This window comes from Pavona decussata, unplaced genomic scaffold, assembly GCF_977016875.1.
Source record: "Pavona decussata unplaced genomic scaffold, jaPavDecu1.1 SCAFFOLD_58, whole genome shotgun sequence".
Classification (NCBI taxonomy): Eukaryota; Metazoa; Cnidaria; class Anthozoa; order Scleractinia; family Agariciidae; genus Pavona; species Pavona decussata.
The window spans coordinates 5112538-5130000 of NW_028145480.1; the positions used below are offsets into that span (position 1 = coordinate 5112538).

Below are 17463 nucleotides of genomic sequence, written 5' to 3' on the forward strand. Positions count from 1 at the left end.
CTTGTGTTGTTTACAATTCCGTATTGTCTTGTTGTTTCCTTACTTTCAGTTGATTTGCGTCACTTTCGACTTCAGAAAACTGAGAGTTTCATTCAGGTTTGTGATCATTTGTACGTTCCTGTACGAAACAGGAATGAGCTAAATTTTCTTAAGTTTCATGAAATGATTTTGTGACAATTGATCAGTAACCGACAAGTTGAAGTGTCCGAATTAATCTATCAAAAAACTATCATGGTGCTTTTGCGATATAGGAGTGGCTTCTGCTAATAAAAGGGAAAGTTTATAGAATTTCGAGTGAGACTGTAAGGATGGAGCACAGGAAATCCCCCGGAATTTTGGGTGGGCTGTTGGGATCGGAGTAAGGCGTCCCACAACTAGTACAACTATTTGAGTGGGAGTCAGCTGAAGAACACATACTATTTGGGGTGAAAGTGATCTGGTAGGGCACAGGAAACCCCCTGAAAATTTAGCCCTTTGATCACGCCATATCATGCATGAATGAATAACTTTTTTTTTTTTTACAGTGTTGGGGTATTTAGTTTACACAGCTAATTGGGGACACTGTTTACAACTTAAATATTCGATAAAAAATGGAAACAATCTAATGAACATAAGGCGTGACAATGTTCAGAATTCTGCAGGTGTTTGAGAATGTAAGAGGCCCTATCGCTGGCTAAGTAATCACGTGCATAATTAAGACGGTAATAAAATTAGTAAAAGTATCAAGCAGTATTTATGTAACTCAAATTTCTGCAAGGCTGATCGGACTGCGTAGAAAACTTAACACGACAGCGCATGATAGAGACCAAACCGAGAATCAACAGAATGCGGCAACCGTGGACAGCTGTTTCGAGCTGGTTGGCTCTCGTCAGCAGTTTGTAGCACAGCAAAAGGTAGAACAACCAGGTAGCCGATTTCGGATAGGCCCAAATTCAGACATCCGTACACGTCATAGCGCGTGACTACGAACAATAAACAAAAGAAGTGAAATATCACGTCGCTGTCGTAATAAGTTAAATGAGAAAAGCAAGACTTTCCTTCACAAGTACATGCCAAACCGTGTAAAAAAAAACTACAGCATATCGGATCTGAAAAGATCGACGGTCCAAAAACATAAAAGCAAACAACCTGCAAGGAACCGCACAACGAAAATGCTGCAAGTATAAGCAGGATCTGTGAAAGATCTAATCAGCCAAAAATATAAATGACTAACAATTAGCACATGCGTCATCGATTAGAACGATAAGATCCTTATTTCTAAAGTTGTCAAGGTGCGCTTAATCTGGACCAAAGATAAGGAACGAGATATCTGATGCAGTGTTTACCATAAGAAACTGAACAGCTCTGTTCTCTTAGATCGCAACAAAATCGCAGTCGATCGCGGGTCGCTTTCAAATTGCTGCGAAAACGCTGATAAGTTTCCTTCTCACTAAACTGCATCGGCGTCCTCAACAATATTTGCTAAAGGCTGGTTTCCATATGATCGCAGACCTTATTGCGATCTGCGATCATATGGAAACCAGCCTTAAGGGATGGACCATGTTATTTTCGAGGGGGGGGGGGGTTGGGCAATTTTGTCTTGTTTAGATTTTTGTTTTCGCCTTTGGGCTGTGCAAGAATTGTTTTTAGCACCTGAAGGTTGTGCACGAATTTTTTTTCCATCGGTATTCAGTCTTCATATTACCAGAAATGAGCATTTTGTAAGGTATGCCTATACCGTGTGGAACAGAAAATGATACATGTACCTCAAGCACTGCTTTCTCTCTAGGCTGATACAAACTGCATTTAGTCTATTCAGTATTACATGTTAGGTTACAAAAATAAATGAGAAATTCTATTCAGCTGAATTTTAAACCTTTTAAAAATGCCTGGACCTTTTTATCCAATGTCAGGAAAGCATGATTGAATATCTTATTTAAAACGCAAATATGTTCTAAAAAAAACACCTAGCCATTTACTTCCCACCCTCTTACAGTACCAAAGCCTTGACATAAATGCTGCCTGACAGCATAAAGCACTATTAGACACTATTTGGTTGTTTTCATTTGTTTCAATTTTGACATTCTATGACACACCATCTGTTAGATAGTGTTTAATGGGTTTAAATATAACCACTCTACCAATTGTCCTTTATAATTGTATACATTCAAGACTGTGAACACTATTTAATAATAGTTATTGTTTGCGGGAGGGTGCAGTCCAACGAGAAGACGGGCCAAACAAGAGCCGGAGGCGCGAGCCTCTAGGGGGGTCCGGGGCATGCTACCCCGCGAAATTTTAAAAAATAAGGTTGTCTGAGAATGCATTTCGTGCGTTTTGAAGGCAGTATGATATGAAAACAGCCAGCCAAAAGCGAACTTAAAAACGTGGATATAACTCAACTTTTGAACTTTAAAATGGATTTTCTTGGGCACAGAGACTACTTTAAAAAGAACAAAATTAGAAATAAAGTTTATAATCCGTATTATTCACTGGGTATATATTTTCTTTGTTTATTTATTTCATTTTTACTACTCTAACAGTGAATTAGAACGGAACTATACTATCTATATTTTTTATCAATTCACTTTTTTTAAATCGTTGGTCAACAAAAAAGTGGACCTACGCAGCCTGTGGGGGAGTGTGGGAGCACCCGTCGCACCCCACTTCCCTACGGGCCTGACTGATATCAGATATGTTGAAGGTAGCTGAAAGTTATATTTTAACACAAGAGATGGAAAGTGATATTTTATGACGACATGAATTTTATATTATATCAGATTCCGTGAAAAGGTCAAATTTATGTTTTAATACAAGAGATAGATGGAAAAGGTGTATTTATGATATCGGATGAAACACAAGCATTACACAGCTTTTTTGTCTGTTGAAATTAAATTATGACAAAAATTTGCAAATTATTTTTTTCATTTTGGTCTAACAGGTTCCTTCGAGTAGAAAGACTTGCTCGATTTTTTTTCCCTTGGCCCACTGTGCATGATTTTTTTTTCTCTACTTTTGTTGTGCAGGAATTTTTTTCGGTAATTGGGGCGGCTGATACTATTTCCAATCGAAGCAGACAATGCACAGGCCTCGTAAGGATGCTCTTTTGTACTCTCACTATGGCAGTCCTTCTTTGCCAAAGTGGACCTCTTCAACTCTTCCTAGTGGCCATTGTCCACGAGAAACCTTATCTTCAGAGACCAGCACGATATCACCTACTTGAATGGGCGCTGTTTCCTTCTGCCACTTGCTTCTCATCTTAAGCTGATAGAGATACTCTGGCTTCCACCGCCTCCAGTAGTGGTTGAGCAATCGTTGGAGATAAAGATATCTTTCCATACTTGCTTACTGGACTCTTCTAACTGATCCTCCTCAGCGTCAGGTAACTGTTTAAGCGATCCGCCAATGGCAAGATGAGCAGGCGTGATTGGTAATGGACCTCTGTTGTCGTCACTTACTGCGGTCAGAGGTCTGGAGTTGATTACACCTTCTATCTTGATGAGAAGAGTATTCAGCTCGTTGAAGGAGAGACGTGCTCTTCCAAGAACCTTGCGCAGTGGTTCCTTAACTGTTCTACAAAAATCTTTCCCACCATCCACCTCTCCATGGCGAGCGTTCTGTGATGAATCTCCACTTGAACTCTTTAGCTGATAACTCTGACTTGATTCGATCTTGATCCAAAGTGTCCCACAGCGACTAGCTTTGTGGCTTTGGCTGGTCCTACAACTTCTTAATATCTCTACTTGCGGCTTTGAGGGTCTGACAACACTGTATGGCAAAGACCTCTGCGATTTGTCATGCAACGAAGGCTTACAGACATTCATCTGTCGTAAGGCCATTTGCAAGCTCCAAGTGAACAATAAGCGACGATGCACATGTGAACACACATACGATTTGCTTTCTTGACACTTCAGCCCTCCTTTACGTATAAGGGTTCAGCAAAGTCAGTACCAATGTGTTCAAATGGTAAGGAGATTGACATTCCTTCCTCGATTAGTGATACCATCTTCTGCTTGCAAGGTCCGAATCCCTGTCTCTGGCAAGGCACACATCTTCTGATAAAACGTTTGACCTCACGTCCTCCTTGGGTAGGCCAAATTTTCTGTCGTAAGACTGATAGTATAATTTCTGGACCTGCATGCAACATCTGTCTGTGTACATCTTGTATCAACTTTGCAACTGTTGGTTGTCCATGTGGCAAGATTATTTGGTGCTTGTTCTCTTCAGGAAGGTCGGCGAACTGTAGTCTTCCACCCACTGTAATCACTTTATCTTCTTCGTTGTAATAAGGATCTAGCTTAAGGAGGCGGCTACTGCTGGGTAGTTTTCTTCCGGCTTTCAACTGCTCGTAGTCTTCTTTATAGATTTCTTCTTGAACCCACATACAGCACTTCAACTCTGCCTGCTTCATCTCGGTCTCTTCAGACATCAGTCTCGTCTTGAACAACTGTACGGCTCTCAGTACGTAAGCGGGTTACTCTGATCAACTTCATCCACGTTCCATACCGTGACATATCAAGTAATGCCTTAACTGCAACTGCGGTACAAACATGGGTAACTCTTCTTTCCTCTTCGCAGGATTCAGGGACGGTATCTTCATTTCACGGCTGAGTACGTTGAGATGCACACCACAGCGCTCTTAAATTCATGTCACCACTGGTCAATTCGCGGGTCAACAAATCTGCAGGACGCTCTTTACTAGGACAATACTTCCAGTATTCAGGGTCCCATGTTGACTGTATTTCTGCTACTTGGTTTTGTACCAATGGCTTCCAACAAGAACTCTGTACTCGGATCCAATGAAGTGTTACCATGCTTTCTGTCCAACAAATGACGCTATCTATCTTGATTGGTAAAGTCTCTGCAACATATTTAAACAAACTGGCATTCACTACTGCCACTAGAAGCTCTAATCTTGGAAGTGACACTGTCTTGATAGGTGCAACTCTATATCTTGACATTACTAGCTAAGAAGACACCTGACCTTGCTTTTCAGTTATTTGAATGTGCACTGCGGCTCCGTATCCCTTCGGGGAAGCATCTCCGAAACCGCGTGTTCCATCCCATGATCAGGGGGTGATACTATTTCCAAAGCAACGGGGAATGGTCACGTCTTTGAAATGCAACGAGTCTGATTTCCATGATGACCACTTCTCTTTGGTGTCACTGTCCAATGGGTCATCCCGCTGTAGTCCCTTCCGCCACAGCTCTTGAAAAGGGATTTTTTTCTCTTACAGTGAGGGGCAATATCAGTCCCATTGGGTCAAACATTTTCGATGCTAGACTCAGTAGGCTTGTCTTCGTCATTGGGTCATGACATGAGATGATGCCGCTTGGTGCCAGGAATTTGAAGCAGTCAGCGGTCAAGTTCCACAACACACTACGTGCCTTGAGCGGTTCGCTTGAATCAAACTTTACTAGTGGCGACGAGGCTCTCTTACCTCGGTCTATGCTATCCATAACAAGCTCTGAGTTGCTTGCCCACTTTGTCAAGTTAAGCGCTGCTGTAAACATGATCTCTGACATCTCATTCCTGTTGAAGTTTCAAGGCGAAGCAGTCTCGCTCGGTCCACATACATGTATTTTAGGATTTCCCTTCCAGCATCAGGGAATGTCTCTGCATACTACTTGGCGTGATTGTGCACGGTTGCGATTGCACGAAATGGAGTAGAGTTCACTCCAAATGTCATTCTTTGCATTCTGTAGACTTTGGGTGGTTCATTGATCTGCAAATCTCTCCATAAGTTCTGGTGTACAACTTGGTCCTTTGGTGCAAGCTTCACTTATAGAAACATCTTCTCGACATCTGCCATCAGGCCGATTCTGGTGATACGAAAACGGATGATAACAGATGCTAGGTTAGGTTGTAATGCAGGACCGGGAAGTACGCGATCATTGAGAGAAACTCCGCCATCTTTTCGTTGTCCTTCTCGTTTTTGTCCTTTTGTCTGCGCGGAACACTGCATGGTGTGGTAAATAACGGACAATACCATCTTCATTTTCATACTCATGCACTTCTTCTGCAAAACCTTTCTCCAGATATTGGTTGATTGCAGCACTGTAGGCTTTGGATTTAACAGAATATCGTTCCAGCCTCCTTTCCATGCATTCCAGTCGTTTCATAGCTTGCGCATAGTCGTTCTCTAGTCTTGGGTGATCCTTCCTCCAGGGCAGTTGAACTTCATAATTTTTTTTTTTCTATCAAATTTCAGTCCTTTGTTGAACCCAGCGACTGCATATTCTTCCTCTTGAGACATGGTTGGGTTTTCAGCTTCAGTTATGCTAATTAATTTTAGTTACCAGAACCGTCTTAAACTCGCAGTTACTTCATTGTCCTCTATGACTGTCAACATAGATGTTGAGTACATTAAATAGCTATCAATGGGTCCTGTAAGAATCCACAAAAAGGTGAGATTTTACGGCAATCAATGCATCAGCAGTTGGTCCTCTCATGTTTATCCTAGTTGCAAATGAGTAAATGAGCGACAAATTTTGGAAAAATGCTTGTAGTTGCTAGGCTTTAAACAATTGTAACTCAGCTCTGCTTTCTTGGACTAGTTTGCATCTTTCATCCACTGAATTCTCATTAAACAATGCACCGTTTGGTGAACCATGATCTGCTTTACAAAAACTACAACTTGGATTATTTAACAGTGGTCGTGCCACACTGAATAAAGTAGAAGCAGTTGATACTCGTTCATGGTCACTTGTATGGGTTTACGCTGACTTCTTGCTTTCATTTGTACCCTTACTGGAACTACGATTATTTGGGTAAGTGTTTGTGTGAAGGCCTCTCTCTCCTGCCTCTTTGGGCACAACTTGTCGATTAAGAAACTTAAAGAACAAATCGAGATCAATTTCATCTGGGGTGTCTGTAAGCTTAACTCCCACTTTTCCAGTTACTGAGGGGGTTATTTTTTCTCGAACATTGGCAACATGATACATCCTTGGCTCATTGGGTTTTCCCCGAGAGCTTCTAAAGCTCTAGTTTTGTTTTGTAGCGTACCATAGAGATGTGGAGTGAAGATGCACTAACACTAGACTTGGTATCCATCTTAATGATAGATTTCACTAAGGATGAGAAAATCACACGCTTTCTTCCATAACTGTGCTTGAGACATTCAACCGCTGGTTGATAGTCTGCTCCTGTCACCTCAAACCCTTCTATAGTTTGCAAGGCATCTCCGATCAGCCTGGATGCAGATAGGTAAACTTTTGAACATTTGATAAGTCATCATTGTTGTGCACTGCAGCTTAAAACTGATCCCAGAAGTTTTGGAATTTCAACACATTACCATTAAACTTTGGCAGCTCAATCCTAGTCAGTTTCAGGTTCGACAATTGGCGACTTTCAGTATGTGCACTTTCTTGGAAACTTTGATCTTCTACTTTGCTTTCCTTACTTAGGTTTTCATCGGCGGAATCAACAGCTTCATCTATGACATCCAAACGACCCTGCCAACTACGAAGCTCCTCCTCAATATTCTTTTCTGCGATTATCTGATTTCTCAACTGAAGATAGCTCTCTCGAAACTGGGTTAATCTTTCGATTCTGCGATTCTGAGCTGTGCTTTAATCTTGTTTTTGGCGTTTTGACTTAGTTCTACAATGTCACGAATCAAATCGTCCATATCCATTTGCAATGTCTTAGCCTTTCGTCTAATGGAACCTATTTCCTAGGCTTGTTCCTAATTAACCGGTCGAGGAGACTCTTTCGAAACCTCAGTGAAATTCGAGCTTGCAATTCTGGCTTAACATCAACATTGCACTGCAAAACATATTGAGCGTTTACTAACCGTTCAAGTAAGACCTTTTCCTTTCCAGTCGTCGGCAAACCCTTTTCCTCAAGCCTTCCGCGAAGTTGTTCGACTGAAAGGGACAGATAACTCCTCTTGTTTATGCATTTCGCTGCCATGATTACTCGAAGACCTGACGGCCATCTTGACACCCACGAAAATTCAACTCAGTCAATCCACGGCATAATTATCGTCTTCATCCGACTTCGAATAACCAATTAATGTTAGGAAACTCAACGAAACACAGGTTTCCTCTTGAACACAGCGTTTAATGGCCATTAGACATCGATATGCAACCTTTTGATGTCCGAGCGAGATTACAACACTTTCGAATTACGAGCTACAAAGACGCTAAACAAGGGCACGTGACTTACAAAGCTAACTTACTAGGGTAGGCTTGGGTTGGGTCATAGTCATAAGACCAGTCTCTCATGTTTCTTAACTACACTTCCAGATCGGATCGGGTGCGACAGGCTGTAACAGTAAGGTAATCTCGTACCCCGATCTCAGTCGTCGGTTCGGGAATGTCGAAATGTGAGATCTCCCCTCCGCCTGACCGTGGGAGATCTGGGTACGAGATTAACAGTAAGGTACGAGACACGAAATTACAACCCGATATCAAGATGAATAATTGATTGCCAAAAAAATCTCGGGAATTATTCAGCTTAAAGGGCTGTGCTTTTAATATTTTGAGATCCCAGACTCATTTTTGGCAGACTTCTCTTGAAGCCCACTTCTAATGGAAATTATGGAAGCCATGTATTGCTCCTAAAGCGAGGAATGTCTTTTGGCGTTTTCCTGCGTTATCAAGTCAACACCTCTTTATTTGGGCAACAGCGAGCTATAAAGAACATGAGGAGAATTGAAGAAGGAATCTTACTCGTGACATGGAACCAGAAGAACTGAAGAGTGAGAGAAATCAAAAGCATTTTCAGATTTCAACACATCGTTCGAGAATTCAATTTGACGAGGGTATGGAACGTTTGCACAGGTTAGAATCTTATCTGAATATTTAGTTACTAATGACGTGGCTCAGAATATCGTATGACTGAACAAAACAAAAGCGCCGCTCGAGTTCAAGTTTATACCACCACTGTAATTAGCCTATAATGATTATTATACTCAGTCTAATAGTTTAACGAATTGCATACAATCCCAGAAGTATAGCAATTGGTCTTCTCTTGTTTATGTGATCCGACGTACAGTCTAGTAAGAGATTCGTAAGTTTTGTTCAGTATACAAAGTAAACTGACTATACCTGGTGTATCGATTTACTTTAGTTCGTTATCATTCGCCGGAGCCTTTATTGCCAATCGATTCCCTTAGTCATTGGATTTGAGTCACATTTCCTTAGGATGAATGGATATTTCAAATGATCTGCTGAGTTTTTAACGGATTTGGAGAAGCAGGTACTCGTCTACAAAATCATCGGTTTAAATTTATTCAAGGAAAGCGCTTTCTGCGAAACAAACATAACCATTGATAAATTTACTCAATGAAAATTCAGTAGGTATTGATTACAAGAAAATTAGTAGACAGGACACATTTATGAGGGTAATCACAAAAGCAATACAAACACGCTATGGACAGAACAGAAAAAAATAAGGCATCCTTGAACTAAGATTTCAAATAAAACTCTGTGACAGCCAACAATATTTACAGCGCCTGATTTGTATTTGGAACAATTGAGTTTTTCTACAAACAAGTCCAATAAATATTCCACCCGAGCAACGCAGGCAGTAGCACTTTGTTTTCAAAATCGATATATAATCGCCTTAAATCGCCAACAAAACTACGTGTAGGTTATACAAGCGATTTAAAATCGCCAATTTTAGTGGCAATTTTTGGAGAAATTTTAGGCCTGATTTCCGATCGTCTCATTTGAACCGCTAGTGGTGCGATTTTGTTGGTTGAGAGAGCGCATGCGATGTCAAAATAAAGGGTGCTTTAGGGACTCACGAAGATGCTTTAGTGTGTCTATACTCGCATCGTAGTCATTTCTGCTCTACTAAACCGCAACAAAATCTCTATCGAGTCCTTATATGCCACTTTAAAAACGCCCATAAATTTTCAGAATAGAAAAAAAAAAAAATCGGCGCCATTAACAACCGTCACTAAAATCGTTGCTAAGATCGAGTTGGGCAACTGATACGTCATCATGACACAATATATGAGACACGAATTTATAACCCGATATCTAAATGAATAATTGATCACCAAAAAATCCTCAGCAATTATTCAAAACAAATAGCTATGTTTTAATTATTTTTAAGACCCCAAAGGCGTTTTTTTTTTTTTTTTCTGCGGACTTGCCTGGAAATTTGTAGACGTTTGTGAAGCCTGCTCCTAGTGAAAATTAAGGAAGCTATACATTGCTTCCAAAGCGAGAAATGTCCTTCATCGTTTTCTGGCGTTACCAAGTCAACAGGTATTGATGTGAGCAACAGCGAGTTATAAAGGACATGATGAGAGTGGAAGGAGGAACTATACAGAGCAGACTGTCTCGATAGTCTTGCTCATGACACGAGATCCAGGCGCGTAGGTAAGAGTTAGATAGGGGTGTTCGTCGAGCCCCAAATCTTGCTAAGCGCCGGAAGCGCTCTTACTAGGGGGGTCCGGGGGCATGCTCCCCCGGAAATTTTTGAAAATCTAGGTTCCCAGAAACCTCATTTCCTGCATTTTTAAACCCATTTTAGGCAAATCACAAATTTGTTTTACAGCAGCTTTTTGAGCTACATACATCATTTCTAAGGCACAATTGTTTCAACATAAACAAGAAAGTTCAATGTACATTCCGCGCCCTGTCGAGTTCTGATAGCTATTCGATCTACTGATAGTCATACACCAAGCTGGTAAACTGCATCATTCTCGGGTGTAGGCCTTCGAACAAATTGACTATCTCGTCAAGATTGACAGGCATATCATATTTGATATGCATTAGAACCAGGGCGGACATTCTACCCTCTCGCATGGTACACCTCATGTATTTGTTCAACCTCCTCATTAAGTGCTTTTTCTTCCGCCATTACTGATCTGTGAAGGGGGTTCGTTCGAACCCCCCGAACCCCCCCTCCTACGCGCCTGAGATCGGAGGAAGGAGTGGGAGAAATCATCACCAGTCGGCAAGTATTTGATTTCAACGCATCCTTGGTATCGAGAATTCACTATGACAAGGATGGCCGTTATGGAGGCTGAGTCGAGTTTATGGAAAGTTTCTTCAGGTTAGTATTTTATCTGAATATTTATTTACTGATGATGTGACTCAGAACATCGCATAAAAACAAAACAGAAGTGCGGCTCGAGCTAAGTCTCTCCCACCACTGTAAAGCTTACAATGATTATTATACTCATCGTGCAGTAATGACTCAGTGAATTGCATACAATCCCCGGGAAGTATAGCCCGGCTCTTGTTCCTATATTTCTAATTTTTTAATTTATTTGGCCCGAGTAACAAAAAAAAATTATATCGACTGTATCGATTCGCTTCAGTGTCCGGTGTCAGTTACGTATCAATTGAGCAATTTCTGTCGATCGACTGTCGTATTAACCTGATTTGAGTTATATTTCCTTCATAGGAATAAAGTTTCTAGTGATTTGATGGATTATCAACGGATTTGGGAAAGTAGGTATAGTCGTCTTTAAATTATCGGTTGAATTTATTCAAGACCGTGAGGCATTTTCTACCAAAAAAACACTGAACGATGATAAATATTTACTTAGTGAAAATTCAGTATGTATTGGTAACAAGAAAATTAGTATACGGGACATATTTATGAGGGCAATTGTAAAAGCAAACAAACACGGTAAGGGATGAACGGCAACTTGAATAGAAATAATAGATGTTTGAACTAAGATCAATAACAATCCATAACGTAGGGCCATTTCAGTTCAATACAGCGGATGACTTGTGTTTGTGACAATTGAGTTTTTCAACAAATAATTAAGTCAAATTAATGTATGTTTTGTGCCTGAATTTTTCTTGTAAAGGAAAAACAACTGCGATCTGTAATGCTAAATCTCTTCTTTAATTGTTTTCGTTTCGTTTCTTATTCACTGGATTTGAGTTACATTTGCTTCATGTAAAAAGTACGTTCAGGTAAATTGACGAGTTTTTAACGGATTTGAGAAGTAGGAATACATCTTTAAAATCATCGGTTAAATTTATTCAAGAAAAACGCTTCCTACTAAAGGAACACTGAATGATGATAAATATTTACTCAGTGAAAATTCAGTAGGTATTGGTAACAAGAAAATTAGTATACAGGACATATTTATGAGGAAATTACAAAAGCAAACAACGACGCTACGATTGAACGGTTACTTGAATAGAAAAAAAATAAGAGATTCTTGAACCAAGGAGCGGCTGACTTCAAATAAGTGAAATTAATGTTTATTTAGTGCCTTAATTTTTCTTGTAAAGGAAAAAGCATTGCGATCTATAATACTAAATCTCTGTCTAAATATTTTTTCGTATTTTTTTGTATCTTTTTTCGTATTTTTTCGTATATTTTTGTGTAGTGTGTAAAGACTTTTGCATTTTAATATCTTTCAGTGTAACGGGGTACCGCAGAATGAAGAATGTCTTCAAAATGCCAGGCAGTTTTGAAATTATTGCTTCACAAACGATCTGCATTTATACTGTCGTTAATTTGTCATTCTAAAAAGTTATGGAAGGCCAAGGCGGGAAATTTCATTCGCGACATTTTGATGAATATTTGCTCGGAAAGCAGAACTCACTTGTCATAGAATAAAATTAACTCTATTTGTTTTCAAAGAGTTGAGAAATGCCGGCTAAGATTTCCCGAAAAACAACAGCAACTCGTGTATTTGGAGAATGGCTATCGGTTCCGTAAAATATTTTGCGACTTTAAAATGCAGCTAAAGAATCCGATCGAAATGATGAAACTGTGTTAGCCTAGATACATGTCCTTTTTGACGGGCTGAAATTTTAGAATAATGGAAGCGACTTTTACAGTATTTTATTAAATATTCTTGCTCGGTGACCCCCGATTCAAATGACGATCCCATGGCCGTTACACTTTACGCACAACTGTGGCTTTAGATCGACATAAAAGGAAAAATAAAATAAAATTGACCTGAATTTTTATCGAAACTTACTGGTGTTTGGCGATAGCTGGTGCTTTGCGGAAAGTAGATTCGTAGATACTGACGTTTTCAAATAATGATTTGCGAAACCCATCAAAATAGGTGGAAGAAATATTGCAAAAACTAGCTCTCTCCGATAAGTATAATTTTTAACCCCAGTTGATTAGTCATGTCCAAAGTCAAAGCGACGTAAAAATTAAAGGATCCTCAATGAAATCGAACGAGCTCTTGTTGACAATGTTGTGTTTGTGTTTTTAATGACTTCTTCAGTTGTGTTTTGAGACGAAAGAGGGAACGTTTAAGTCAATGAACCCAACGCACATTTTTAAATACGCGGGGAGTGAACAAATTCAGACTTTTTGGAAAATTTAAAGCGATCGTTTTTTGCGCAAATTTAAAAATACTTTAGATTTTTACTTTCTGAAAACAATAATAAAGTTTTATATATAGAACATCATTTAGAATATCATTTCATGTTCTGTGGTAGTAGGGAGAACTATATTTATTGCTTTAAGCAATGGCACTCCCCGTACAGTGCCTGTGTATTATTATAAAAATACTGAATCAGGATTATTGCTCCACAAATTGTACCGATTAAACATTCGTTACACGAAACAGCCACAGAAATTCCTCATTCTTATTGAATATTCAAAAGCTTTACCACGCAGCCAACCTTGCCCTTGACTCATGGTAAACAACGAACTCGACAAAACACGAATAAGAGTCAACAGGAAGAATGAAAAATTCTAACACTAACAAAAGTTGCTTATCGTTCCTTCACAGTGACTTGTTCAAGAAGTAAGTGGAACAGAGAGGCGACCTTCTTCCGCAATTTCAGGTTTGTCCTTTCACGTTGTTTTCTTATCCCTCAACCGCCCGTTTTCGTTGGAAACTAATTATGGATTTACAAAATTCTTATGATAAATAAGCCTTAGAAAGCTCGCTGATTTTCTTCAAATTCTGGTCATCTTCTACAAAAAAAACGACCGATAACAGTTAATGCAGCTTTTAGAACTAGATTAATTCGTTCCAAAGCGCGCTGTTTGAACAGATTTTTTTAAAATATATATTTCAATTATTTTAGTCGTCCTCTCGTTTGTGGCACTCTGTAATCTTTTGAACAATGTCGAACGTTTTTCGTCAACTAATGCATGTGTAAATTCAGGCAGGATTACGCGGTTCGGAATTGAGAATACCCGATGACCAAATATCTCTCAATTGAGCACCAAAATTTTGTGACCTATTATAAACTAAAAATTCGCAGTTGTTCGTACCATTTTCTTTCATTGAAAAATGAGAAACGACAAATTATATTACATGCAAAGTGAGGACAAAGAAATGAAAAAACGTATGTTAATGGACATGTGTTACAATCTCCAGCGTGCAATGACGAGGTAAAAAGAAAAATATCAAAGGGAAATGGCTCTAAAGTTAGCAAATAAAAAACCTTTCATCAGATGGGTAACTACAAGAATCAAATCTTCACTTCGAAAATACAGGGAAAAAATTAAAGCAAAAATTGTTCAATGGGTACAAGGGCGATCCTAAAGATTTGCCAACTTGCTGTTCACAGTCTTCATCAATGTGATCTTTGTTTGCTTTGTCCGTAGCAGATCAACGAGACCAAAATGGCGAGTATTCCGCGAAAAGTGTCTCCAGCCTTGTTGTCTTTACTTGTGATATCAGTCCAGGTTTATTTTGTCGCAGCAGACAACAAAACTAATCAACCTTGTAAGAACATGGTAAGCAAGTGTAATTTGTTACAACGGTAAAAATGGAGTGAAATTTCCGTGAAAGGTAAATTAAAATGACAGTAAGTTCCTGCTAAGTTCCTTAAACATTACATAGCTGATTCATAGCATAAATTTAATTGTTTAATGATATAGCTAAAAAAAATAAGATAAACACGCAAAAACTAAAAAGGTCTTGTTCAGGGTACGAGGTCATTGTATTACTCAAGTATAACCAACGTAAGAGGATGTAAGGGAAATACAGAAGTTATTGGTGGAGGGAGGGAGGGGGGAGGCGCTGCCTTTGACGGGGTGGGGTTGTGGGTTGATGGTCACTATGATTGTGAGACTTTTAGCAAATTATTTTAATTGAATAGATTTTACCTCTGAGAAGATTTGCATTTGTTTCTACAGGTATTCAAAGTCCTAAAAATAAATAAACATATTAACATTAACATGCTGATTATTTGTCTCAAACTAGCAAGCTCCTCCCTTCTGGTGTGGCACTCCCGGTATGCATGGCAAGCCTGGTTCTCCTGGGTTACCAGGGCGTGACGGACGGGACGGCCGTGAGGGAGCTAAAGGGGATCAGGGAAGACCAGGGAAGACTGGATTCCAGGGACCTCCTGGTGTCAAGGGCCCGGCTGGTGTAAATGGAAAGGATGGTGCTAAGGGAGAGCCTGGTATCCAGGGTCCAACCGGGCAAAAAGGGCAGCACGGAAAGAGTGGAGCGAGTGGACTCCCTGGGACTCCAGGTGTGATGGCTTTTAAGAACTGGAAGGAGTGCGCCTGGAAAAACGTGAATGATGACAAAGATAATGGTCTGATCAAGGTGAGGACTGGTATGTGATCATATCTCCTGAATTAGGTTATGAGATTATCACAAGACTGTATACTACACATGTTGTTATTATAATAAACATTAAGCTGTCCAAGGAAAAAAATTAAGCTGAAAGCTGCATTATTCTTGGCGTGGCAATTATAAAAAAAAAAAAAATGAAGAAACAGTTATCATTGTTCAGTTTTTCTGTTTCCTCATTCTGAATATCCTTACTTGGTTTCATTATACACGTTATCCCTTATTTGTTTGGTTTTTGTTTCTCTTTTCTTTTCCTTTATTCATTTCTCGTCATATTCATTTTTATGTAATACAGGATTGTGTGTTCATCAAGAACTTCTCGGACACATCCCTCCATGTTGCCTGGACTGGCACTCTTAGAGTAATTGGCTGCAAGGATTGTTGCAAACGCTGGTACTTCACTTTCAACGGTGCTGAATGTTCAGCTCCTCTTCCCATTGACGGCATCATGCGCTTGACCGGTGTAAGCACATCACAAGATTCTCACCTCGTCCGTCATATTGAAGGGCACTGCAACGACATCCACAAAGGAAAGGTGCGCGTGGGATTCTGGGTCGGTAATTGTCAAGGGTATGGAAATGTTGACGCCTACGCGGGTTATCGGTCTATGTCCCGGATCTTTGTGGAAGAAGTCCCCAAAGCTCAGGGTTAGGTCTTGCGACAAAACCTCCCATCCTGCAAAAGCACTTTTAAGGAACAGTGGTAATGATAGTGAAGTCGCTTAACTATAAGAATCTGGTATACTAAGTGGGATATTAAAGTGGCGTGCTTTGTATTTGTAATGCAATTATTATGCTCTCGTTGAATAAAAGGCAGGATTTTTTCCACAATGAATTTTGCGTCAGTGTTATTTTTCCTTTCCTCTTTCTGTCCTTTTTCCCTTTTCCCTTTTTTTATCGCTTTTTCGCAGATTTTAGAATAAACCGTCTATTGTTTAAAAACTGGTTACGAGGTCTTGCAAAGGATACACAGGGAAGACGAAAATATATAGTCAAGCAAAAACGTTAAATTGTGTTCAAAATGGAAATTGAGAGCAATCAAATCAGACAAGGAGAAAAAGAGTGAAAATAATTAAAGCATCTATTTTTAAACCGGCCACACACTACCGTGATATTATTGAAGGAATGGTTTTTACAACTGATGAAATTAAATTTTACATTGCGCCCAGGGAATTTTACCACAAAATACATGTACTAGGCTACTTCCAAAGACTAAAGCCCTGATACAGAAAAAAGACCCAAAGGATTCACCACTTCCTGCTAACTGATAAAACAAACTACGTATTTATTATCAGCTTGACTTGCCGTCTGTGTAAATGTGTGTTGTTTGACAGTCTTTAAGGTCAGCAAACGACACAAGTCGTTACATTTACCTCGTTTAAGAGTTTTGTGATTTTTTCAATTTGTTTAAAACTTTGACACCGGAAGAACTGAGTTTCTTTCAATTCTATACGACTATAATTAATTTATTAATTATGTTCATTTGCAGAAGTTTTTAATTGAGTGTCATAAAACCAAAATAAAAGTAGTTACCCTGACCAATCACAACAGAAGTAGCATGTTCACAACGAAATGAAACAATAAGAATTCGAAGCAAATTCAAGTAACCAGTATCAAGCGCGGAGAAATGCATGCGAGGAAGAGGGAATGTTTTGGTTTTGCTTCTCATTGGTTGAGGAAGTGACGAGAGTGTTGTTAACTTATCACAGAGCGAAATAACGCAAAATTTAAGGAAACGGGAATTAATTTCCATGCCAGTCTACACTACTTTCTGAACCAAGTGCATGATCTCGCCAGATTTTCCCTGATTTTGTGATGATAAATTATTAACGGCCGATACAGATGAAATGTCTACCAAAGCCTGGCCATTAAGCATGCAAGTAAGTAAGTTATTTAAGGGAGTCTTTTCCTGAATACGCTGTACAAGGTATAGCCAACAAGAAAACCCTTTAAAATCTCACTTAGGGAGTGTACTGTTCATAACAGAGCACGTT

General features: G+C 39.5%; 2 protein-coding genes across 8 annotated transcripts in view; both read left to right on the top strand.

The window, feature by feature from the left end:
* Window positions 1-17463, top strand: part of LOC146479836 (uncharacterized) — a 69408-nt gene that overhangs the window by 44431 nt on the left and 7514 nt on the right. The window contains exon 1 of one of the 7 annotated variants that reach the window (XM_085110700.1): window positions 8845-8995. The exons of 4 other annotated variants lie outside the window; for them this stretch is intronic. The gene's annotated coding sequence lies outside the window, so the exon portion shown is untranslated. Of the gene's footprint in view, window positions 1-8844; window positions 8996-10978; window positions 10997-13665; window positions 13734-17463 lie in introns of those variants that run through there. 2 more of the 7 variants (XM_085110698.1, XM_085110703.1) reach the window with 2 other exon arrangements.
* Window positions 14495-16148, top strand: LOC146479841 (uncharacterized). Its single transcript, XM_085110718.1, has 3 exons — window positions 14495-14623; window positions 15093-15443; window positions 15766-16148. The coding sequence occupies exons 1-3, from the start codon at window positions 14510-14512 to the stop codon at window positions 16120-16122; spliced, it is 822 nt and encodes a 273-aa protein (XP_084966844.1). The 5' UTR covers window positions 14495-14509; the 3' UTR covers window positions 16123-16148.

Excerpts from the sequence above, each read along its gene's own strand:
- LOC146479841 (XM_085110718.1), top strand. The coding sequence starts at position 14,510 with ATGGCGAGTATTCCGCGAAAAGTGTCTCCAGCCTTGTTGTCTTTACTT. Across the intron at positions 14,624-15,092 it reads ATCAACCTTGTAAGAACATG|CAAGCTCCTCCCTTCTGGTG; the intron begins GTAAGCAAGTGT and ends GTCTCAAACTAG. Across the intron at positions 15,444-15,765 it reads AAGATAATGGTCTGATCAAG|GATTGTGTGTTCATCAAGAA; the intron begins GTGAGGACTGGT and ends TATGTAATACAG.